A 26,878-nucleotide genomic window follows, 5' to 3' on the forward strand; every position below is an offset into this window, starting at 1 on the left:
GTTCCACCAGTGAACCTGACTGATGTCACATAAATGTTGATTTGTTCTGAGTGGCTTTCTCCACACAACACTTCCATTATTGCTTTTTTATTACTTTTGTTGTTGCTGTTTTCCATTGAGAAATAATTCTTTAATATATATTTCAATATTTCTGCGGCTCTCGCCTCCGCCGTGTTGTCATTTCTCTGTACGGATGTGACAGAGCTAAGGCGAGGTATTTCTGCTGCAGTTAGACATATGATGCTCACATCGCAGTATGGTTTCACGTGGCAGCCTTAGTGTTCCCCGGTGAGTAGTGGCACATTAAGGAATAACAAATGAGTCCATGACCCGGGGTAGTTATTCAGGGTGTGTTTGTGGAGTAGGAAAACGGCGTATGCTATTTGCTTTGCAGTAGATTCATAAGTGAAAATTGCATTGTGCCTCCATTTGGAGAGCAGGTGATGGAGTGTGGAGCAAAACAAAGAGATTGTCACTCTCCTGGTGTCTGATGATGCTCCACCATGCTGCTGAAACGCTCACACATCCCGTCTGTCATCTTAACACTGAATTCGACTTGTCAACATACTGAATGTGTCCGCCTTTTTAACCAGAATGAAAAATGGCCGTGACTGTGTGCAATTGTGTATAAGTGCTCGCGTGTTCCGGTGAGAATGTGAGGTCTTTTTATGCATGTTGAAGTGCACGCATGTGACTCTGCCTTCCTCCCTATCTGATAACTTTGATCCTCTGACCCAGCCGGTCTGGTGAACACATTCTTCACACAGGCATGTGCTTGGGAGACAGAAAGGGGGAGGGGCGTGTGGACGCAGCCTTTTGAAGTCACTTAACATCCACTGCCATGGCTCATTTGACCCATGCACCATGGAGTTAACATGCATGGCGATTTTATGATGCAGTGAACCCCGTCAAGGGCAGCTCTGAAGATCGTATGAGGTGAAGCTCTGAGAACAGCATGCACCCAACGAGACAGCCTGTCTGAAGTGGAGAAGAGACCGTGGCGTGTTGGAAACACATGGGTTTTTTTAGTGCATAGGTCACTGTGCAGCATATCTGTGATCTTGGAAATCCATAAAGCAGTGGTTGCCAACCTTTTTTGTCTGGTGCGCCCCCACAGCAATTGGGTGGATTTTCACTGCAAAGACTTCTGACACATACAAGACATAGTGATCATACAGCTGCTGATGTTTAGGTTAAGACTTGTTCCTCTTTTTTGTAAATTTAGTTAATTTGTTGTTTACTTCCACATGGAATTGCAAGGTTTTATCAATTTTAACTTTTCTGTAGTGTGAGAGTTTTTCATAGTTCATAGGTCTTCCTGTTAACAATAATGACACAGATCAATAGTTAGTGGTCTACCACTGGTCTGAAACATAAACAAAACCATTTGTTCAAATGCTCATACATTTTGTTTGTAGGATTATTTTGAGTAGTTGAATCTGATACTTCACTGTTGAAGAATCTAAATGAAGCTGATTGGAAAGGCCGAGCCCAACATGAATGGCATTGCTAGGTGTGAAGTGGACAATCATCATAGAAAATCAATGTGTGTGTTCAGTGGGAAGAAGGCAAACTGTGTATAAAAGTCACCCCAAACAAAGTCAAACAAAAGCAGCCTAGCATATTGTTCTTTTAAATCACATATTCCCACAAGACTAGCATGAAACGAAAGAGGCAGAACACTACCCCATTGGTAGACTCCCACTAGCTCTCCATGGACTTAAATTATCTTCTTTGGGTGACCACAGAAACCCAACTCCACCAAATATCAAAGCCTCATTTTGGCACATTGTCCTTCATACAACAGCGACAGGATGTCATGTGTTCCAGTTTAGTATTCTATCTAAATTAACTGTTTCAACTATGTGGACTACACAGAAGGAGGATAATTACTGTAATCCTGTTGAAAAGAAAAAAATTTGTAAAGGTTTCCTATGTTGACAGACAAAAGACAAGAGAGGCAGGAGAGAAAAGACATAGAGCTCTTCATACTGAGTGAAAAGGCATCCATAATTTACAGATACAGTGGGTTTCCTGCATCATCCCATAAAGGCCCTCATGTTGGTCAACAGTACAAATCAAACAGCTCGCCACCATTTCCTTTTAACACCCCTCCCTCCCCATCTTCTCCAAAACCAAGACCATCACCAGCACTCTCCGCCTCCACATGATGCCAGCCAGGAGGAATTCAATCTCAGAAATGATATCATGAATGATGCATAAGACGGAAAAATGCATTTACCCTGGCAACAACACAATGAGCTGTTGTTGCAAACACCGTAATGGAAAAATACGAAGGTTATGGTGATGAAAATGTATTATGAAACCGGAAAGACATTTGTGAATGTTGTCTACTCCTGAGCTGATGAAGCACGACCGAGGACACAACTGCAGCTTATAAGGAAATTCCTCAATATTTCTACAAAGGGAGCCTGAATTTGTCTTGGAGTCCTCGGGGAAGTAGTAGAAAACAGTATCTTTGCATGCATGTGTGCCTTCCCACTTAAACGATGCATGCATCAGTTTTGTCTCCTTTTGCTGGAGCACAGAGGTAAGGCCAATGTGCCCATCTTCCATGTTAATAATGGATTTTTGATATGAGCTCCACATGAAATTTTAATCTCTGGAATATTAGCTCACCGAGGGAGATACAAAATCAAATCAGGGGGTCGTGATTAAGCGGGCGAAGCCCATATCGACCCATTTAAATTCACATTAACCCGGCATCAAAATGTATGAGCCATGACATTGATGGCAGACATAATTTAGTGGTGTTATGTCAGTTTTGCAAAGTAAAGGTGTGATCCCTCCATCACACATCTGCAAAAGGGTGAAAATGACACTTGATGTGATAGATGAGATTTTCTAGATGCTCAGAAACATTAAGGGATAAAGCTGGTGATATTTTGTGTTTTTTCTTATCCTCAAATCCATCGAAAATATCAAAATCAACACAGAATCACTTCTATTAACAAGTGTTTCCTGTGCAGCCAAAGCCCGGTGTAGCTTCTTCTTCTGCTAAACATTGTTGTCTGAATATGATTAAAAACGAATCAGTCATCCCTCGTTACAATGAACATGGACACTGAAGTTAATTATGAGTCGCTCCCACTTTCATCATCCAGGTGCTGTAAAAACTCACTAGAGCACCAAATTTGTGTAAATCTACAGCCGAAAATAGTCCCCAACAAATGCACTGTTTGCTGCTGTTTGAGTAACATTTGCTGAAAATCACAGTGTGCTGCTGCTTTCGAAAATATAGAGATTAATATTTTTGTGAGGTTGGAGTAACAGACAGTGTAGGGAAGTATTGAGATACAAACTAAGGTGTTGTTGTTTTTCGTCTTTTCATGGCATTTGTTGATAATAAGAAAAATATAGAATAACATCAGCATTACATCTCAACTTAATCAGAGTTTGAAGATGTTTAAATCCATATTTTATGGTAGTGACCCACAGAATATATATTTCAGATATTCACACCATATCAAAATTTCATCAAAAAGAGTTTGACCTTCAATGTGTCACGTACAGGACAGGACAGGATTCTCCCTGTACTTCTGCTTGAATTTGCATGCAACAGCACAGTCAAATGGCACATAGAAGGACAGACCCAAAGCCAGCTTTGTGCCATAGCGCTCCCTGCGCCTTATGCTGGATGAATATTTTACCAGCTACGCCAGCAGAGAGCAGGCCCAGCTGAGAGAGTGAGTAAAACAAAGCCCCACCGCTGTGTTACCATACTCAAAGGCTCAATAATGTATCACCCACTTTTGTTCCTTACACAGCATCTATCATCTCAGCATAATACAGAGTAGCTCCAAAGCCATTTTCCAGAAGCAGTAATAGGACAAAGATTGACAATGTGTGTGTGTGTGTGTGTTTGTGTGCGTACAATCACATGTGTGCTTGCGCATGTGTGTCTGTGTGATTTTAAGTATGAGATGCAGTGTTGTGCAGGAGCGGTGTGTGTATTTATGTGAGTGAATGAGCGTAGATCTTAAAACCAAACTAAACACCTCAGCGCCTCTGGGCTGCTAGGACACACTTAGTTGTCATTGGCTTGGATTGCACTCATGGGAAGAATCCTGTAGCTGAATAATGTGATGTATTAAGCTGTGCTCTGCAGCAGCGTATGGTAATTTGTAAGATTTTTTATTTAATCAGGTAACATTGTATTCCAGCCAAATGGAACACTGCATGAGCAAGGTGAACCTCTAATCTTTTGCTCCTGAGCTTCAGGCTCTGCTCTTTTTATCTTTTGTATCTTATGAAAAAAGGAAAACATGTTTTGAAAAACTTTGTGCCCTATGACAATCTTTGAATTACTTTTTGGTAACAGAGGTTAATTAATGGGCATTTTCTGAGCCACCATCTGTTGGTAAGTGGATGATCTTGTTGATCTTGCAGCTACTAAGATCAATCATGTCAGCGTCCTGATGCGAGCAAATGAAATGATCAGTTTGGTGGTTTACAGTGAACATGATGACAGATCAGGAGAGCAGACTGTGACTGACTGTGTCAATATTGTGTCAATACACAGGAGAGGGGAGGCAATCATTTTTTAATTCAAAGAGAAATTATTTTAAGAAGGGTATGTGTACAGTATGTGCCGTAAAAAGGACTGTTATCCTTGTGTGTCTTTTTACGACAGGGGTCACAGAGATGCACTGATACAGCCAAGCCACAATAAGTACAGTTTCTGTCAATGTCATTGTAAAATTCTATGTTTCTACTCAGGCTGAATGATAAAATATTTGGCAAATATTTTGACTGATATTGCATCTGTAATATAAGTCATAATTTTAGTGGCAGTAGTAATTTTTGCATTTTATTTTCACTGAAACAAAATCTGGAGAATATGATTTGTAGCACCACACTGGTTCAATGCTTTATTTCTAATGGTATGTTATGACACATTTTAACTTTAAGCACTTGGCTATATTTTGATTTGGATAATTTTTTGATTAATTGCTTAGTCCTAGTTTCTGCTGTTAATTCTGTCATAGCAGGCCACTAGCTTAGTGAAAATGTACCACAGCATACCTGCTCTCTTGTTACCTTACATACAAATGATTCCAGTGGTTTCCATGTAGTGAGTTGTGCAGATTTTAAACTTTGTAAAAACAGAGCTCTACTACCTGTTTGGTACAAGGTACAGCATTGGCAGTTCCCCTGAGCTGAGGTAACAAAAAGTTGGATCAGTGCTCAATAGTTTCCATTAAAAAAAGCCAAAAATATCACACACAACAAAAAAAGTTTCTACACTCGGCTGAAGTCGAAAACATTTCTACACATCGAAAAAGATGAGGCGACAAGGGCTGGCGGAAACACATTTTTCAGATACAAGTTTACATTGCAGTGCCTGCCTCTGCTGGTTGACACCCTGCCGCTCACATTTACATGCCTCTAGTGCACTAGAACCCCAGCCCCCCACCCCTGATGTTAGAGTGATCTAACATACATCCGCATCAATGCAATGTAGTGCCAGGATGTATCAGCGTTACTGGTGTTCTATTAATTCTCTCATCTTCTCACCTCCACATGAACACAGTCACATACAGATACACATACATTGATAAGTCGAGCATTTGTGCAACATTTCATTAGACACATAACCAGAGCTTCCTCTCAAACCTGCAGTCCACAGTGATGCCATGCTGCACAATCACTGAGGTGATTCAAACTATGAATTAGAGGAAAGATGATATCTACAACAGAAAAATGAAGTTTAATTCAATTCCTGAAGCACTGACAAATGTATTCCTCTCTGGTATGTTTGCATTCTTTATCTTAAACCCCTGCCAACACCTGTTTATCGCTGCGCTATTAAATCCATGTTTAAGTGACAGGTGTTTTAGGCTGTTTGTTCAGACGTAATATGGTAATTGGACTGAAAATGGCTGCCCTGAGTGATGGCGCAGATCCTTTGCCTCTCATCCCTTTGTTTCCGACAGAAGGTTTGAATCAGGAATGTGGATTTCATCATCCCTCCCACCCACCCCACCCCCCCCACCCCACCCCCCTCCAGCGAGCAGCAGAAGGACCTCACGCGTTACCAGCTTGCGCTCTCGCCGTCTTTCTTCTGCTCTGTAACACGCTGCTCTGTGATTGAGCGCGTCCAGGTTGGAGACATTTGTGGTGCGTGTCTGATTGTGGCATGCGTTTGTGTGTCTCAGCGTGTTTGTGAGAGTGTGTATCAGATTGAGAAAAAAAATTCAAGCCTAAAAAGTTTCACCATCTGTCTGTGGAATCTGACTTGTAGAAAACACACTTTATACCTGTGCTGAAAACTGTTTTCGTACTAATGCAGGAGAGATACATAAGCTGTTTGTTTAAAGCACAGCAGCTTACAACATCTGATTTTCCCACCAAACTCTGACCATGAAACCTTGTATACAGTTGTAGTTTCGAGCCCCTGGCAGCCATATGTCTATATATCTGCTTTAAATGGCTGCAGTGGACAGAGACAGGCTGTGATGGGGACACACTGTAAAGTAAAGTCTTGAGCGTGGACGGGGCTTGAAGTCGAGTGTCACAGAGGGGCGTGATAACAGACAGAATGTGTCGAGGAAACTGAATGATAGCCCCTTTGTAGTGCTACCGTTTTGTCTCCGTGTTCTCTGGCTCCTCACAAATTAAACTGGAGCTATTGAAGTGAGCTGATGTGATCATATGCTTCTCCCCTCTCCAACCCCCCGATCCTGCATCCCTCCCCACTACTTCCTTCCACTTGGTTGGCCTGCTTGTCTTAAGAATGCATTCTGCAGACTCAGGCCCCCACAGCAATATCTGAGTGCAGATCCTCAACCTATATACAACAGCACAGTAACGATCCCTCCAAACAAAGTTGTCAGCAACACATCCTCACAGCAGCAGCAACACAGCAGCTACTGCTTCTTTGCGGTTTTCTCCAACCAGACGACATGGGCCCCCATTGTCTTTAGCTTTAATTGTGCTCCCTCAGGCTGCTGGTTCGTCACACAACAGTGGCATACCTGAGGGAAGTGAATAGTGTGGCGTTAGAACAAGGATTGGAAACCACATGCGCACTCATATACAAGCGCACACCCTCGTCAAGTGTATATCAAAGCTTAAAGGAGTAGCCGCGAAGCCCTGTAGAGCCAATTACACATACAGCTCTAATCTCTTGAGAAAGCTGAATGGATAGAGAGAAAGAATGAAAGAAGCGATGATGAAGGGTGGAGGAGGTGGGTGATGGCAAGAAAGGATAAGCAGGGTTGGACTTCATGGAAAAATTAAAGGAAGTAGTAGGGCGAATGGTGGGAGGGAGCTGAGGTGGAAGAAGAGGCTATGGAGAGGTCAGTGGTATGAAGAGGGGAGAAGAAGACAGAATGGGGTAAAGGATCCAGTGAAGAGAAAAGAGTGAGCGTTGGCAAGATGGTGAGGGCAATTCCGAGCCTCAGCACAACGTCAGATGCAGTGCCCCAAGTCAAGACACATATCTATCTGTCTAACTTTTATCAGTTAAATGGATACAGCCCTGAGAGCCCCATAGGCAGAACGTAAGACTTCTAACAGTTAACGTCTCTTTTCCCTCAAGCGTTGTCAGAGGGCAACAAGGGCTTCCTTTAATGTGTTATATCTGCCTGTCATGTCGGCCGCCTTCGTCTCTGTCTTTCTCTCCAGCTGTCTCTTTCTTACCTTTTCACTCTTTCACCTTTCGCACTGTGACGGTTTTTTTTCTTACTTTTAGACCCAGTTCCTTGCCATCTTGTTTTTTTTTCTCTCTGCTAATACTCCCCCTCCCCCGTGGCATGGTAATGTTCTCAGAAATTACAGTGAGGTAAACAGAGCAGGGTGTCGAAATGAAATAACTGCTACAGGGCTGTCAGCTCTAGCAAGGGGGCCATCCGTCAGCGGGAAATGACACGTCGGCCGCCCCCCCCCCCTCTCCTGTCACACGCACAGTTGGATTCCTCCTGTCCTCCTGGTGGCAAGGTGAAGGAATTATGCTCATCAAAGGCCCAGCGCAGCCTGGAGCCTTTCCATTAACCTTCTACAACACTGGTCAATGGCGAGGGGACAACATGACTGCCATCACACACACACGAGAAGCAGGCGTGCTTATGCTTCTGGGAGACATTCACACATAAAAGCAAAAAAAAAAAGACTCAAATATAGCCACAACATTACATTATTATATCCAACACACATGCATAATTACTCTAAGGTAGGATTTATACACACAAGCACACACACCTCAATTACCGTTTCATTCATAGCCTGACAGCAGAGCGTGTGCGAAGGCTGACATTAAAGGAAATTAAATCTCCTTGTGGAACGGGCCAGCCCATCTCACCTCCCGTCAAAATGCTCCCATTTCCACTCCTCCACGTAACCTTCTCATCTGGGTATTTAGGGCTTTGTGGTGCGGAACGTCATCAAAGAGAAAACTTAGCGAAGGCGGTCGTGCATAGACGAGGCCTCCCCATGATAATCCCCCCCCCCCCCCCCCCCCCCCCCCGCAAAAGGAGCTCTCTACTATTAGCCCACGCACACAAATTACTGCTTCACGTCCTGTCATACTCTTTCACCGCATGTACTGTCACATGCTTATAGGAGAGAGTGCCTTCATTCAAAAGCACGCGTGCACTCAAACACACACACACAAGTCTCGTATCATTGACTTAGCCCAGTGAGTGAGTCAGTCAGTTAACTCTTTGATCCAGACCTCCTGTCTGCACTGGAATAGGAAGCTTATTTGACATAATCCTGAAAAACATTGCCTCACATATCCAGTGAAACTCAAAGGAAAGCACAGCTGCACAGCCACACACAGCAAAGGGACTTAGCAGGAGAGTGACACGTGTACAGTAGATTTTTACGGGCAGATTTAATTAAGCCTTATTCACTGCCAAATCCTGTGTTATACAAACTCTTGTGAGCTCTTTCTCACTCGCTCTGAAGCACGTAAATGTGACAAACCTGCAGAAGAAGGAGGAGTTTAGTTTGCCCTGAAGTTAGGTAACTGAGTTCCTGGTTAAAGGAGAAATAGCCGCAGTTTTCCTGCTTTCACATCGGGCTCCGGCTTCCTCCCAAAGGCCTTAATCAGATCAAACATGTCCTGTCAGATAAGACGGCTAATTAATCAGGGGAGGGACCAGTCTTCTCCTCTGACAGATGGAGAGATGGAGGCAGAACGCCGGTGGAGGCACTTCCTCTCCTCCTCCTTAACCTCGTCCCCTACCATCAACAGAAAGCAAAACAGAAGACAGAGTGAGACAGTGTTGCCTGTGGCAAAGCACAGAGAGTCTGTACAGACTGTAAAGACTCTCAAAGACATTGTTTACCTGCAACTGTACTATCTCCACAAAAGACACTGTGACTGCTAAGGAGACTGACTTCTGAAGTCGCTGCTTAGCATACTGCATGTGAGTGAAAAAGATCAGTGAAACTTGATGTTTCTCATCTTTCCGAGGCCCAGATCAACACATTTCAGCATAGTGTAGTGCTACTGACAGATTATCAGGCTGCTTGAGATTTAGAAAAGAAAAACATCCACACAAAATTTTAGTTCTGAGTCTTTTTTCTTAATTTTCTTTGGGTGAAAATCACTCAACTCTTACTTACTCCTACTTGTCCTTGCTTCTCTTCTTCTCTTGTCTTGTTGCCAGTTTTTAAAGTGAATGAGACTGGATTTAGCTGATCTGAACAAGTGGAACTAACATTTTTCTGTAGCATTAATATAATTTTATATTCTTATAGATATCTCTTGCTAAATTGTTATTGTTACTCAGGATAGATTCAGAAGCCTTCCGTATTATTAGGTATAGATCCCAACCATCACACAGAATGTTGCCTTTCCACATGGTAATGCTCCTTGTAAGGATCCTCCTCTTCACATTATTGATCTAAAGTGAATTAAAACACTGTGAGAGTCTGTTATTGAGAAGGGTGAGAATGAACTTTTGATTCAGTTCACAAAGGCAGCCTCAAAAGATCATGTCAGAATTATCAGTTTAATTAGCAGCATCATTCATTCGGAACTGATGTGAAAATCAACTGACCCCAGGTTTGAAGTAGGCAGTACTAGATTAGTTTTTGGTATTTGGTGTTCTCAACAAACTAACTTCCACTGAGGGTGAGGACCCCCTTTGCAACTTCATCCCTCTGTCGTCTGTGAGCTGAAGAAAAACAAAAATCTTTTCTAAATGTTTCCGTGTTCATCGCATCACACTGACCACCACCCACAGCATAGATGGCTTTCTGATAACTTTAACTCATGATGGTCCCGACTGCTGCTGGAGGAGAGGTTTGGAGGGTTGTTGGGAGGGATGTTGGGTAGGAAAGGAGATGTGATGCAGTGAGAGGTAACAGCGGATCAGTATCGGGCTGGCTGTATGATTGTTTACTTGGGTTTGCGGATGGATATGTGAGAAAAGAATATGCTAATATGCACATAGCATCACAAAGATACATAATTGGAGATAAGGCTGACATGATGATGTTTCATTCTCAATTTAGAGAATGACTGACTTGAAGGGCGACGTACATGGTGACTGTGAGCTCTGGTTGACTATTGGGACCGGGCTGCTGTTTCCAGCTGCTCTACTGTAGAGCACACCGGGCCCCCAGCTACCTGAGGCTCAACCCACCACTAGCTGTGCAGCTTCACCTAGCTGGGAGCAGCCCTAAGGCACTACAGAGAAAACACTGCCATACAACTGACACTAAACTGCTTCACTTTCTCTGTTTCTATCATTCTTCCTCTTGATCCTTAACACTGGAAATCTGCTGTAGAAGAAACGCACCCAGAAGCCCCCATACAAGCTATTTATAATATATATAGTATGCACTACTTGTACTATAATACTTTCCACTTACCCAAATCCATAATGCAGCCTACACACTCACTCTTTCACACACAGAGAACCAGCACAATGAACTACTGATGTATCCATATTGCATGTGAGCAGATGAATGTGTGAGTGTCAGTAAGGCCAAACATCATGTGAGTTCAGCCAGAGTTTGACTGCACTGTTGGCAGCACTGTTATATGCCTCATGACACAAAGCTGATGCATATTTCACGATTCCTGTGACTGATGATGATACATTATTTCTCATACCATCTTTTCTTCTCCTCTCCCCTGTGCTCTTCAAATCCCTGGCCCTTCAGCAACAAGAGCAAGACCCCACCAACCTGTACATCTCCAACCTGCCGGTTTCTATGGATGAGCAGGAGCTGGAGAACATGCTGAAACCCTTGGGTCACGTCATCTCCACGAGGATACTGAGGGATGCCAACGGGGTCAGCAGAGGAGTTGGTTTTGCCAGGTACGCAATGACAGTGATACTGATGTAATAAGGATGCATCAGTTTAAAAGGTGGTGTTTCTTCCTAATATATTGCCTTGCTGCCCTTATGAATGTGGTAATTATCTTTTTAGCTAGTGTGTGCCCACATACTACACTTGTTTCAAATTCTTATTCCATACTTACATCTTTTTTTTTCTTTTTTTTTTTTGCAAATGGATTTGACCCATGACAGGTGCACACACACACACACACACACACACACACACACACACACACTTGCAAATGCATTGATGGAAGTGTGCATATGACCAAGTGTGCACAAACAGATGCACACATGCATATACTTGCACTGGCAATACAAGCACATACTTGTACACCCTATGCACACGGACACATTCACTCTGTGAAGACACTTGTCAGGTGAATCCTGCCTCCAGGCAGCGAAAACTTTTAAAGGTGATTTGTGTCTTCTCTGAGCCTGTTTGACGGTGCGACGGCCAGTTTGTCTTTGTTTATGCCTGTGCATCAGAGTGTGTGCGCTTATGTGTATATGTATGTGCCTATTAACGGATGCTTGTGCTTATGCATATGGTCACATTTCATGGTTACCAGCAATTACGCCTTGTCCTTATAGTATAGTCAGGGTTGCTCTATTTCCACCACCACGCCTATCACAGAACAGTTTATTTCTTTTTCGACTTAGAAAAGTTTCCACTTCTGCTTGTTAATCCCCCAAAGTCATAAACCGCTCTGTCCTTGTCCTCGGCAGCAGCCACCAGGCTCTCATTCCTCTCCACACATTCCTCCCTTGTTTACCCAGAGGAGGCCACTGACGGCCACAGAACTGCCATCTTGCAGGGATTTTTCTTAATCACCTGCTCTGGCTGAACTCCTCTCCTATTCCCTGCTCTATTACTGAGGGTTACAGCAGGACAGACAAGCACAAACACACACTCACGCACCATATAAACAGTCACTTATGCACAAACATGAGCATATGCACAGGTAGACCTCTACACATGCCTGCACACCCGTGCTTAAGCACATGTGCATGCACGTGTGCACATACACCAACACACACATTCAGAAGCAGACTCTCACACGTACACACACAGACAGGTAGGCAGCCTCCTGCAGACCAACAAGCAGAGCACAGCAGCAACCTGCCACAGGCCACCTGTTCATGCAGCCCTCCGTGGGAGGAGGAAGAGGCATGATGGAAAGGGAGAGTGAAACGGGAGGAGAGAGAGGGACAGGAGTGTGAAACAATAGCCAGGTAAAAAGAACTAATCATAGAGGTTATTAGAAAGAGAAAGAGAAGGTGATGGGAAGGAGAAGGCGGTATGCGACGGAGAAAGATTGAGGAATAGAAAGTGAAATGAGTGAATGTAGGTGTGTGGGAGGCAATGTGAGAAGTGAATGAGTGGTGTTTCGGTTAGATAAGGATAAGACAGGAAAAAAGAAGTGTGGAAGGTTGAATTGTTAATGTAAGGATCAAGAAAAAAAAGTGAAGGGTGGTAATTGATAAGCACAGGTCAGAAAAAGAATCCAGACAGAAAGTCAAAGAAAAGACAAAGAATCACTGTGTTTTATTAATTGTGGAGCTGGCGTTAGCTGTGTCAACAGACAGACAGACAGCTGCTGAGGGTTGGGCCATGAGGGGCATTAGAGAGAGTAAACTGAGCTAAGTGTTTGTGGGCTGATCCATTACTGATATCAGAGCCCATTACTCCAGCCCCAGCACTAATCATTGCAGACAGCAGCACCTGATGCCATTAACCAGCAGCACACAGAGAACACAGAGAAAAGCCACAATGCCTTACCGCCTACCTGGCTGGCTCGATGACTGCCTGGCTGCCCCAGAAGTCTGACTGACCAACAGACAAGTCTGGGTGACCGGTTTGTTTCTCGGTGACTGCCTAACAGCCTGCCCGCCTTATTTACTCCTTGTCTGCCCACCTGTTTTCTGTCTACCTACCTGCAGCACTCCTGGAAAGGGCGAAGGAGGCAAACAATGAATAGCCAGAGGGGAGCAGGATAAAGAGCACGAGGGAATAGCGACAGAAGCTGAGCATCAACACTGGAGAACAGAGACGCATTCAAAGACGGGCAGCAAAAAACATGGCAAAAAATAATCGCAAAGAATCTTTCGTTGAGATGATGCAGTACAAAACCACATAAATCATTGCTTCACAAGCGCTAAGTGGAGTGTGCACTGTGTACAGAGTTGTTAGGCCTGAGTGAAAGAGAGCAAAAGCGATAAAGAGGTTAGCTACTCTTCATGCAGATCCGCTCTGTGTCACTGAGCTGCTTCCTAAAGTGAAAGCATTGTGGAAGGGTTATTGGCATGTTTGTGTAACTGTGTTGAAGTGCAGTCGTGTGTGTGAACATGGATTAGAAGCATATTATGAATGTGTGGAGGCACAAATGCATACAGATTATATGTAAACACAAACACGCTGTACATTCATTTGTATTCAGTGAAGATTTATTGGTATTGGTATTTATTGGTTGAAATAAAATAAATAATAATACAAAATAAAAGGCTGGCTGGTTTGTATCAGCCGTACCTGTAACAGAGGGACAGAGAAAAGAAAGAAAGATGAGGAAAAGGGTTAATACAGGGTTAGTGAGAGACGGATGATGGCAGGAAGTGTGAAAAATTACATATTCTAAAAAGAGAAGTAGGGAGAGGAAAAGGAAGAAAGATGTTTATGTGGGAAGGGCGTAACAGAGAAACAAAAGGATGGACGGAGAAGGAAGGAAAGGAGGGCACAGAAAGTGAGAGAGATGGGGCGTGAGGGAGTGAGGGTAACAGTGAAAGATGGAGGAAATGACCAAGGTTGAAAGACGGAGAGGAATGAGAGAGACGTCAAAAAGAAGAGGTGCAGACGGGGTGGGAGTAAGATGGATGGGAAAGAGAGAGCGATAAAGAAGCTATGGTACAAAAAAAAAAAATAGAAGGATGAAGGTAGAGATAGGAGAAGGATGAGAGACAGAGGACAGGGAAGTGAAAGGCTGACAGGATGATATGAGTATTGTAGGAGGTGAGAGCGAATGCATAAAAATCTGGAAAGAAATGAATTCTGCACATTCCAAGAGCATATTACCATCAAGGCATAGGAATCACTCAAGCCTGCATTTAAAAACCGCCTCGTTTTAATATGAGTTCTTTGTATGTGTGTATTAAAGAATCTGTGTGCAAATAATGTGAAGGGTATGTGTTTATGTAGATATTTCCTCATACATAGAGAAAAAGAAATTTGATGTAGGCAGCACTGAGACTGATGTTTTTATTTGACTTTATGACCTTTATGTCCCTGTAATAGATAAATGTCAAAATATGATCAGTTGTATGGAAATTCTTTAGAAATATAAGTATTTTTAATGCAAAGAAGTAGTGGTACATCAGTGTTGTATTCACAGGTACCTTACAAAGGTGAGGTAAAGAAACTGTTGAGTTGAGCTCATATAGAGAAAAACCTAAAGTCCACATAATGAAGGGGACAGGGAACATGTAGTTCACTGACTAGGCTTCAAATTTAGGGAAAGAGAATTCTTTTAAAATAAAGGAATGGGTCCAAATTTTAGGAGGTATATTTATTCACTTTTTTATGTCACTCACATCTTAAATACCAGCCACAAAACAGCTAGTCTGGCTGTATCCTAATTGTCCGCCTACTAGGATCAATAAAGTGAGCTGAATACCGCTTTATATCTTTTTCCATATGAAGTGCAAATACTCCTATTTCCAAAAATTGAATCCTTTATTAGAATAAGACAAGTGTGTGTGCGTGAGATATGAGTTAGATTTAAGATGGCAGATAGTGTAACTTGCTTGATCTGCCATGTGTGCACACATGCCAACATACAGTACATTTGTTCCTTTTAAATGTGTTTGATGTACTTATGTGCATGTTTTGATGTGATGTGTGTGTGGATATTAGAGTCTGTGAGCTTATGATGTGAGAGATCAGAGCCCCCCTCCCGGTCAGTTGCTCGGCCTGCACAGCGTTTGATCCAGTGGCTGGAGTCAGTCGTCTTCTCCCTCCCTCACTGCAAATCAGTCATTTTTACCCTCCCATACCGTCTTCTAGGATCCCTTCTTCTGCTTTCTCTTCTGCATCCCTTCATCCATTCCACCTCTTCACTCTAGTCTGTTTATCATTTTTCTTTTCTATTAGGCAGGGGGAAAGGCTGTGTAACAACTCATTCCCTGCAAACGCTGAATTTCATTATGGACTTCTGGCTCATGCAGACGGTGGCGTTCACCAGCAGATAGACAGACAGACTCTGCATAGTCTCTTTGGATTTTTTGGAATGAACAAAAAGATAATAACCAGGCAGCAGGACTAAGTCTAGTCGGTGACTCCTTATTGTGGCAAATGTGTCATCAGGGACAATATTTTCCTTTTGTGTCATAGTTTATTGTAAAAATTAAGCATATTTATTAGAAATAATTATATTTTCATGACTATACAATGGTCCGTTTCAACCATTGCTTCACATTTTTAAATTAAGCCTTATGTATCTCTTTGTGTTGCAGGATGGAGTCCACAGAGAAATGTGAAGTAGTGATACAGCATTTCAATGGGAAATACCTGAAAACCCCGCCAGGCATTCCAGGTGAGTCTTCTCCGCTTTGCTTTACATTACTCTCGCGCCACCTCTTCCCTTTCTTTCTTGGAAAATCATCACCTTTGCAATGAGAAACCTCCTTTCTAATTCAATTATGGTAATTTCTCATCTCAGATCTGCTGGACAGCTTGATAGATTGTGTACACCGTTGTTTCTGACACCTGAAGGTAGCTGTCTCACTATGGCTGGATAGCTGACGCTTCTATAGGTCTCTTCTGCCCACACACTCTCTCTCTCTCTGTCTCCCTCTCTTTCTCTCTGTCACCATCTCTCTCCCTCCCTGGTGGTGCTGCTGCTGCAGGCTGGAACTTCTCGGGCAGGAGAAAACCCGCTTAATATTCACACTCATGCCTCTGTGCTGTTCTTTGCAATCTACTTAAGAGCTTGCACTCTCCCCTCTTTCCTCTCCTGCTCCTGCTCTCTGTTGCTGTGTCCTCTCTCCTTCCTATCTCCCTTTTCTGCAGTCACCCTAGACAGTGGAACAAGCTGGCTAAGGAGAGAAGTGGCAGAGCAAAGAGGGTGAAAGAAAGAATGTCACAAAGTGGAAACAGATGTAGAGACAAGATAGTGCCACATTGTGTGCTAGAACAGAAATTTGTCTTGTCTTCAGCGTCCAAAGTGGCATCCCTTTACCAAAAGTTTGAAACACAAGGAGACAAATGTTGGAAACAGTGTAAGTCTGTAAGGGAGGAAGGGTGACAAGCGGTGGCAGCAAAAAAGAAACGTCAGGTGGAAGGAGAGTAAAGATATAAAAGAGACACTGAAAGAGGGATTCAGAGAGAGAGAGAGAGAGAGGCCAGGATGAAGGAGAAAATGCTGGCTAAGCACTTCTGGGGCCAGGTGCTGCAGTGCTTGAAGCCTCCTGTGCGTCCCAGCAGGACGTGCGGGCCAGACAGGGTGATACCCAGGAGATCTCCTTCACCCCTGGGGCAGTTTTATTAACAATACTCACCTCCAACCAGCAGCACAGAACCAGACCCATAAATCACTGTCCACTATCCAGCAATATCTGAAAGAGCGTGGATTTAGAATCTCCATATATGCTCAGCCACTGCATAGCCAGCAGCCATTAAAGGCAAGGTGAGCGGTTATATTGAAGTTGAGCCGTAATAGGAAACCTTTAAAGCTGTAATATCAGGCTGACCTTCCCCTTTAAGGGTCCATCTCCCAGCCGCTCACGCTTTATTATTGTTAATGGATTGTTCAGGCTTGTGCCAAGCATGGAGATTTACTGCCCTGATCGAGGAAATCCTTCTGTGGAATTAAGAATGGTTAAGTTTACAAGGTCTGCTCTGGTCTGGTGCTACTATGCTCCCTCCTAAAAGGTCCATGAAATCTCCCCTGTCCCTTACTGTACGCCTGAGTATACACACACGACTGACATTGCCGAAAGCTATTGTTGCTCCTTGTGCGGTTGCAGTTTGTGAGTTTCATTTTTTGTGTTTTTACCATAATTTTTAAGTTTTAATGACACTGTACTCACTAAAGTAATTGATGAGATCTGGGAACCTGCTGAAATGTTACAACAAAGTGTGATGGAGCGAGAAACACAAGAAGTTAGATGATCAGGCAAGTTGTAAACAAGCAAACAGCCTAACTAGATTAACTGTGTGCTTGCAAGTTGGAGGGAATTGTTTAAAATCTGCAGAATGATCTGACTACCCATGTTTCTTGTCCCATCTGATTTCTTTTTGGTGAAGATGGCTCATTTCCGGATCTCAGAAATTAACTTGGTGTCCAGAACTTATAATGCAACACCCATTAAAAAATTTGTTATTGTTCAAGGTTACATGTTTCAGATTTATAATGCTGTCCCGTAGATGTTATTCATGAATACTTTTCCTTTTCTTCTTTGATTATTGTGTTTTCTTTTGATTTTTCATGATAATTGTGTTTGCATAATTATGTTAAAAAGGCCATTAAAAAACTCTCTATAGTAACTCATGAATTCCAATAGATAAAAGTTCACTCTGACTCCTTTCCCATAATTTTCCATTCATGGGAGGCAGTTGGACTGAGGAAGTGCTTTTCTTCTTTGCGCCTCCTGACACAGTCCATGTTGACTTGCTGTCTGCTAAATGGAGATCTCTGGACATTCCTGTGTTATCAAACTCAGATGTTCCTCTGCGGAGGACCCTGGGGCTGTTTCTCTTTCTCACAGAGGCAGTGACTATCCCTTTATAGATGTGTGTGTGTGTGTGTCTGTGTGTGTGTACACACAATTGTGCGCACTGTGTGTTCTCACCACGTTACTATTTGTTTCTGTGTTCTGATTCATGTGTGCATATTCAAATTTATGCAGTTACTGTACGTGTGTGCTGACAGAGTCTGTGTCACCGTGTGTGTGTGTGTGTGTGTGTGCGCGTGTGTCATGTTGGTGGTATTTCCCCAGAGCCCCTTGCGATGCAGGGCAGCTTCTTCATCCATCCATCTTTGACAGCTCAGCGGCACCCCCCGGGGGCCCTCCACCACACACAGCACTGTAGGAGTGTGAGTGTGTGTGTGTGTGTGTGTGTGTGTGTGCGTGCGTGCGTGCGTGCGTGCGTGCGTGTGTGTGTGTCTCTGTGCACGTGCATGGGTGTGTTTGTGTGACAGGCATGACTACTACACTGTGTGAGACTTGACACATACACACACACAAACCACATACACACAAATATAGTCATGCACCAATAACTTTGACCTGAATGGAATGTCAACATCCATATAATGCTAATGGGATCCTTTTTTCCACCATTTAGCATTTAAAACACAGCCTGCACACACACACACACACACACACACACACACACAAGCAGCTTTGGTAGCACACACACACCAACACTTTTAGCATGCATACATGAACATACAAATTCACACTCTTCTCAGTGTACCAAGCCCACTCACCAATCCTCTCAAGCCCTTATCTGACAAGCCTCTGCATTTCCAGCTTAGCCACTCAATCACATTGTGTCAAGAGATGTGGGAGTGTGTGTGTGTGTGTGTGTGTGTGTGTGTGTGTGTGTGTGTGTGTGTGTGTGTGTGTGTGTGTGTGTATGTGTATGAGTGTGTGTGTGATGGGGATTGGTCTTGTTAAAGCTGCCCTCCTCTACTCAGGTGTGTCCAGTGGCAATACAAAAAGGATATCGAGTTGTAACCTTGCTGTCCCAAACCAGGAAGTGCCAGGTCATCTGTTAAATTCAGCTGACCATGGGAAACTAAACAGAAAGGAAGCCACCATGTTGGCAGGAAGTTGCAGATAACGCAAGGACACAGAGAGGAGGAACATACACAACAGGAGATTGTGGAGATGCTAACAGATGGCAGCTAATGGCGCCATAGACAGCTTCCATACACTTCCTGTTTAAATTTTAATGTAATAACATCTAACTTCCTTGTGATTACATGAGATCTTGAGTTGATATACAGTGTGGGGAGATGATAGCAGATGGCAGCTAATGATACCCAAACAGCTTCCCTATTCTTACTGTTAAGTTTTTAATGAAATCATGTCTAATTTTCTAGTGGTTACACGTGTTAGTCTGATACAATGTCTGTTTTAATGCACTTTTGATTCATGGTACTGTTAGTCAGAGTTGGCATGTACAGTATGTTAGGTGTTATATCAATACCTGGAGTGATCAGACATTCTGTATCACTGTAACATAATAATAAGTACTGTGAAAGCAATAAAACACACCCAGTAAAGGAGGTGGTGCTTGCCAGGAAGTTTAAATGAATACTTGTCCATGTATTCTACAGAAACAACAGCTACGGCTCTCGCATACAGATGCATTTAATCAGCTATCCAGGTCAGATTTGTTTGGTGAGGCCTGGTTGATATGGGAGGTGCGTCGCAGTCGTCCAACAAGCCAGTCACCGAGGCCCGCTCCAGCCGCTCTGCTCTGCCCACGTCTGATTGTGATTCAGAGAGAGGGACATGATCGATAGCCCTGATGGAGCACTACAGCTGTTTAACTATTCAGTGCAATGCGGCAGCCGCTCTCCCTGCCGCCGTTGTCAGATGTGAGTGTGCATACACCCGCGCGCAGATAGAAACTCATCCACATGCTCAGTGCAGGCATGTGGATGACGTACATGTATGCCAGAATTCACATTGGTGTGTGTATGTGTTTTCACCTGTGGACACAGGTACATATGTTTGCACCCAACATTGCACATATACATATATACTGTACATATATGTAAAAGTATTTAGGTGCCACACACAGAGACAATTAGGCCTGCACAATCATGTAGACACAGCAACCCTTTTCTGAGATATGATCTGCTGTAGTTGGATGTGAGAGTTGTTTTTCAGTGGATGTGGGTTTACTCAGATTTACTTGACGCAAAATAAATGGAATTTATGAAATGTGACAACAGCAATGACCCATACTGCAATGAGCCCAACAGGGACACATTATGATTTACACTGCAACCCTGAGCAACAGGAAAGTCAAAGGAAGCACAGATAAAAAGTGATTTAATCCTCTGGCTCCACTGAGCCTTGCTGATTAAAGCCCTTCGTCCCACGTTGCGTTAAACAGCTTAGAGATGACACCCTATGGTAAATTTAATTCGAACCGGAGATACATTAGCCTTTGTTTGGCTTTGGCAGGTGAGTAATCCCATGTACATCCCATATTGTGTGTCTGCAATGGCAGAAAGGAAATTGATAACATTTGATACACTGTATGTGCTGTTCTGTTCCGGCGGCTCGCTGCTCTTTGTGCAATTTTACTTAATTTCACTGTCAACAATCCGACAACAGCTAAATAAACAAGAAGGTGGCATCTTCAGAAGGGCTAGATGCAGGTAGTGCTGAGTTTTGCCAAATGACAGCACCAGACTTTGATGAATCCTGCATTCTCGTGAATGTCTAACTGTGCAAACAGACATTCAGTCCAGACTGAATGTGCAGTAACACTGCAGCGTCTTCCTTTTCACTTCCGTTGTTGTTGCCCGCTCTGTTGTGCTGCTGCCAATATGGCAGCACAGCTCAAAGTTGGCTCCAATATTGTCCAATAGATGCTGGATAAATAATGAAAACCACATCAGGAAGCCGCCACAGTGGCCCAGGGAGATGGAACCAAACGGAAACATGCAATATGTACAAGCTTTCCTGCTCCTTTTTTTTTTTTTTCAAACAGCATTCTGGCATTTCTCTCTCTAACCTTATCTGGCTGTTTGTCTTTTGAAACTTTTCAGTTTCAAAGTAGTCTACTCTAGTGTATAGATTGAGAAATAACTGAGACTAATGGTCACTTGTGTAGGGCTTTTTTCATGTGAAGTGCCCCACCCCCATATGAATGTCATTGCATTTGAATCACGATCAAATTCCCAGATTTCTGATTCTCTGTCGGACATCCAGATGACACCCAGGCTTTTGTAGGACCACGGCAGCTGTCAGGTTTATGCCAGAAAGAGTTCACAGGGGCCGCTATTTGGCAAGACCCCCCACCCCTTGAAACAAAACACAGCACAGACCATAAGACAGTGCCGAATCTCAAGTGCTGGCCCGGCGACACATCCCGTGATTATTTGCAGAACACTAGGCCTGTGGCACTGAGGGTGGGGGAGCTGTTGCTGGGGGTGCTGTTGCAGAAAAAGATCCCCTCCCTATTGGCATCCTCACCAAGGCAACGGTGCCAAGATAGCAGAGACAGCCCACGGTATTAAAACGTCCCTCGCTGAATTAAGGCAAGTCCCAAATCACTTGGTAAGTCACAAAAAGCCCTGCTGAAACTGTCAGTCATACTTGAGTAATCCATGCTAATTTCTGCAATCCCTCCCACACTCCCCTGGCTAATAACTGGCCCGTCGACGGGCCTACTTCTCTCCCCTATGGCATGTAGATTTAACGTGCAGCCAAGTAGATTGGTGGCTTGGCTGTCAGTTTGTCTCAGACATGGCTGCTTCTCCGTGCATGCCAAGGTACATTTTTTTCCCCCGTGATGCATCTGTGTGTGATGTATGGGTGCTGATCTGTGAATTGTTTATATCTAATGTTTTCCATCCTCTTTTTTGATGGAAACAAAAGGTCAAATCAATTATGTATTGATATTTCATTTACCTCTGCTGTCACCCAGTGCAAACTAGCTATATTTCTGTCCCTGCTTATGATCCTCAGCGACATTCAGACAGCTTTTCAATATACACTGCCACAGATAATAATTAGCCACCAAACCCCCCCCCCCCCCCGAAATGCACTTCTCAGGATATTGCATTGTAATGAAATCTGTCCTCTTAGCATGAACTATTCACTCTCCACCCCCCACCCCTGACTTCACCTGCCCTCCATTAGAGGCAGGACACACAGGAAGTTATTATTGGCATCCCCAGTAAATCACAGCTTCCTGAAAAAGGATCAATTTCCCCCGTTGCACTTTCTCATTATAACCTTATCTCACCCACAGACAATAATCTGGATTTGTCACGCTTTGTTTGTTTTGCCACTGAACTGTATCAGTCATGAGCAAAGCCAACAGTTAGCAGGGAGGAGGAGGAGAGAGGAGAGAGGAGCAGCTCTGAGTGGATCTGTCACTGAAATATAAAGTATTCACCTGCTGCAGTCCTCTTCCACAGAAAATGATATAAGCCCTTTGATTGGCTTCAAAGTTTGTTTAGGCAGAGGAGAGGAGCTCTGGCTCCTGGAGGGGTTTAGGCAGGAACGATTGACTTTGCTCTCCACTCAACCACATCTAATGTAGAGACAGACAGAAAGAAGGAGAGTTACCATGAGAAAAAGATACATAACGAGGGAGAGTAATAGAGAGAAATATAGCAGGAGTGCAATGGAAAGAAATAGATTCGGAGTTGGGGAAATGTGACGGGAAGAAGAGAGGGAGATAAAAGAGAACAGATGGAAAAGGGCAGAGAGGGGAAGAAAGTGATGGGTGGCGTAGGGAAGCAGAAGAGAGAGGAGGGAGAGTTGGATCAACCCGTGCTTTTGGAAGGTTAAATTTGAGTAAAGTTTAGGTTGTTGCATCTGTAGCAGGCGAGATGAAAGAATGACATTGACTGGGTGACCACTTCCTGAGCTCGACCCCCGTGACCCCGGCCCAGCTGTCCACCATGTTGATCCCCTTCTATCTTTTGCCCAGCTCATATCTATGCTTTCACTTTTTGTTGTCCTTGCTTTCATACTCTCCTCCATCCCTCTCTTATCTTCATCGCCACCGCTGTCCTTCATCCCTCATTTTCCCTGCACGTCCTCCCCTCCTCTCTGCTAGCTATTCTGCGCATCGCACACATTCCTACTCATCTCCACCTAATGCTCATCTATGTTACTGGATGTAGCCCAGTGCACACAATATTAGTGCGGGTAAAATAAGCACCTGAGGCTGCTTTTACTTATGAAGAACATTTTTCCTCTCTTTGACATGTTGTCAGCCTGTTCGTTGATGTGTTTGCTTCTCTTTTATGCTGTGGATTCACTCAGCGTGGGCAGCAGACAGTTACGGCAAAAGTTTTCCTTTCTTTTAATTTTTCATTCTTTTAAATTTAGTGTCAAAGTGAGGCTACAGCAAGTTTGGGTCAGAAATCCAATCTGGGTTTGTTGCAAATATACTGTTGAATGTAAAATACCCATGAATGCATAATACACCTAGTTATTAAGAATACATTCTTTCATATTTTGCCTCACTGCGGAAAGATCTGGCTTTAGACATGCTGGCTTCGTGGCTCCAAGAATAGCAATATCTGTCTTTTCCTCCTTTCCAAAGTAATCTCCCAGTGTGTGATAGCACGTTTGATTGGGCAATGCAGTGCCTTGTTGGATGACGCTGTTTGCCAGAGACCTCTGCATCGACACCCCCGCTGATACAATGCAGCAGCCCCATTCAAATGAATTAGGGGGCTGTGTTTTTAATCCAGGTCTGTTGTTTGTCTGAACAGCCGAACAGCCCAAAGCATGTGTCACATAAGTACAGCAATCATGTTCATCTGTGACATTTACAATTACTCATTTGGTAGATGCTTTTATCCAAAGTGACTTACCGGTGAGGGACAACACCAAAGCTTCAGCGTGGTAGGAGACCTTGAAATAAGTACTAAGCACTAAATAAGGTGAAGAAGAGCAGGTCAAGAAGTGCACTGAAAGTATATCGTAAGTTAGCTAGTTATTATTATCAAGTGAAGTCATAAATTGTTGTCTTTCCGCTAACATCTAGCACTGCACTGAATAGATGATTGAATGTGTTAAGTCGCAGTAGTTTTTAAGAATTCTGAGAAGGGGGCAAAGGGTCATTTTGTGAATTTTATTCTGGCAAGCTCAGGAATCAGATTGCAGACTTTACAGTCATAAGAAAAAACCCTCCAGGTTTTTTTTTAATACTTCTCCCTAGATCTAAGTGGGCTCTCCACCACCTCAGGAATGAAGTCTTGCGATGTGCACATTATCTTCACGGATCCCCAGATTCCAGGGTTTAGCCATCAGTCAACTTAATCTAATGCAGGACCTGAGGAAATGCATTTCTTTTGCAAAGAATAATATTCCACCTCTCAGCAGATACAGTAGGTCACTGAGCTCATAGCCTTTCGGCCGGCCTGTCCGTCCTCCAGAATGAAGATTAAGTTTGCTGAGGAGGATAATCATGCTCCAGGGTCTCTGAGGTATGCAAGCAATTCAGCAGGCTTGCCTTCTGTGGTTCACTGGTCAACTCCTCTCTATCTCCTACACCTTTCATTATGTTGGAGCATCACGACACATGAGTTTGATAAATTACAGCATGTTTTGACTATGTTTTTCACTGCACATTTGAAAGTGAACAGAAATAGCGAGGTCATCTCACTGACCAGACTTGACCTCAGGACTGATTGTATCCTGTGTGTGTTTGCGTCAGGGAAGCAAGGTTAAAAAAAAAAGAAAAAAAAAAGGAGGCATCAGTTACACCCGACCACGTCACTGTCACCGTCCCAGGACACAGAGGGCAGTGAGATAAATCTAGCTGCTGCCCCCAAAATAGAGCACACACCTCCATTAGAACAGGACGCAAGCTGTGTGGGAACAAGCAGAGGTCACTGTGGTCAGTAGAGTTATTTCTGTAGCGCCACCAGACCTCCAGGAGTGGACGCCCATTCATTCATCCGACTGCCTGCCAGCAGGGAAGGAGACGCACACACACAGACACACACAAAAAAAAATGCGTACACACCTACATGCTCTGCCAATGGACGACCAGTCGGAGTGGGACGTGTTCCATTCGGTGAAACTTACTGTGACGGGCTCCGAGTTGCCAATGTTTTTTCTCACCTGGGGTTATTTGCATTTTTTTCTGTATATGAGTGTATTTATATGACAGCTGCCTGCTGGTGTTTGAGCTGAAGGACGATGGAAACACACCTGGTTTTGTGTGACCTCATGTCTCAGACACTGTCTGCCTTTCCTTGGCTGGCAGTACGGCACATCATGGCTATTGGATCACACTCGTGGTCTATTTCTGCTGGTTTTACTCAGCTTATATAGATGATTTATAGCAGCTTTACAGACATGGATGTACACTTCTTGCCATAGCAAAAAAAAAAAAAAACAGACACAGGCAACACAGAAAACAGCAACAAGCCAACAGAATGATTTCTTACAGTCTTCTTTTCCTTCCTTTGTTCTTCGAGCCTCTCTCACTCTCTCTCTCTCTCCGTCTTCCTCTCATACATCCACACACCCACAAACACACACACATCAATAGTCCATTAGGAGTGTGTTGCTTTCATTACCTCCAGCTTGGCCCTAAGACAGCCTTCAGAGTGGAGTACAGCAGAGCAGAGCTGGCCAGGATTGCCGTATATATAGAGAGAAGTCGAGTAATTGCCAGCTCTCTGTTCTCTCTATCCTGCACGTCAGGTGGAAAGTATGAATCTGTGGTATCTGGGGACCACCCCTGCTGCGCCGCACTGCATCTCTCTACAACTGCCTGTCCCCCCACCAGGCACAAGTAATAGGGGGAAAACAGAGAGCTTAAAGGCCTCAAAGAGTCCAACAACTGCCACTCTAACAATACACACCACCATGGGAATAGAAAACATTAGGTAGCCCACGCTAACAGCAGAGAGACACCTAAGGATATACTCTTCCTAGAAATCCCACTTTTCGTGTCTTGCTTGCTACACAGTAGTATGTACAGTTACTGTAGCTTCACTCTTGAAGAGGAATATGTTATTTTGTTTCACCTGCTAGAAGACACATGGAGAGTTCAGGCAGCAAAATGTTTGAGAGGTCCTAAAACATTTTAAAATACCGTGAAGGCTCATGTAAAAGCTGACTCCCACATAAACACGTAACACTGAGGAATGATAATAAAAAAGTTATTGGCCAAGTATTGCTTCACAAATGAAAACCAGTCCCTATAAGACAACTATTCACAATCAAACACCACAGCTTTTTCTTGTAACACCAGAGAGAAAAATACTTTGTTGTTGACCTGGAATAATTTTCTGAGGTAAGGTTGGACAAAAATGGCATCAGCTCTTGAAAGGCACTGCTTTCACACGCTACAGTGATGGCACTGACTACCCCTGTAGATCTGAGTTAAGTGTAAATGCCTTTATCCCATATTGTTCATATTTTGTTTAGTGCTGGTTTAGGGCCCTTTTTTACCCTGGCACAATTCTACCCTTGTCTTTTATTAGCAGTTTTGTCTGTTTTAATGTGAACTACATGTTGGATTTTTGTCTTTACTTATGATGTAGACCCATGCAAAAAAGACTGAAGTACTATCATTGGACAATCCTGTGTAAATAAAGTTTGACTGAAAGAAAAATTAGAGGACAAACACAAAGCAAATATGGCCATTATGAAATGGAAATTCATAAAATTTGTTTTTTCTTCCACGAAAACACATCTCTGAAATGTGGGATGTGGAGTGAGAATATAAAAGTACACAACATACTCTGCAAATACCACACAAAGACATGCAATAGATTCATTTCTAGATGTTTATTCCATTCTGTTTCACTCAAGTCATTTGTCAAAGAAACTGT

The 26,878-nt window shown here is 43.4% G+C and overlaps 1 protein-coding gene across 7 annotated transcripts in view; it reads left to right on the top strand.

The window, feature by feature from the left end:
- The window catches only part of rbms3 (RNA binding motif, single stranded interacting protein), a 265,127-nt gene that overhangs the window by 183,352 nt on the left and 54,897 nt on the right, over positions 1 to 26,878 (top strand). For all 7 annotated transcript variants that reach the window (XM_071501325.1, XM_071501326.1, XM_071501322.1 and 4 more), the window contains 2 exons: positions 11,143 to 11,300; positions 15,828 to 15,907. In XM_071501325.1, coding sequence (XP_071357426.1) covers positions 11,143 to 11,300; positions 15,828 to 15,907 — 238 coding nt within the window. The remainder of the gene's footprint in view (positions 1 to 11,142; positions 11,301 to 15,827; positions 15,908 to 26,878) is intronic.

This window comes from Trachinotus anak, unplaced genomic scaffold, assembly GCF_046630095.1.
Source record: "Trachinotus anak isolate AG129_WGS33_773 ecotype Australia unplaced genomic scaffold, CSIRO_AGI_Tana_v1 ptg000016l, whole genome shotgun sequence".
NCBI classification, from domain to species: Eukaryota; Metazoa; Chordata; class Actinopteri; order Carangiformes; family Carangidae; genus Trachinotus; species Trachinotus anak.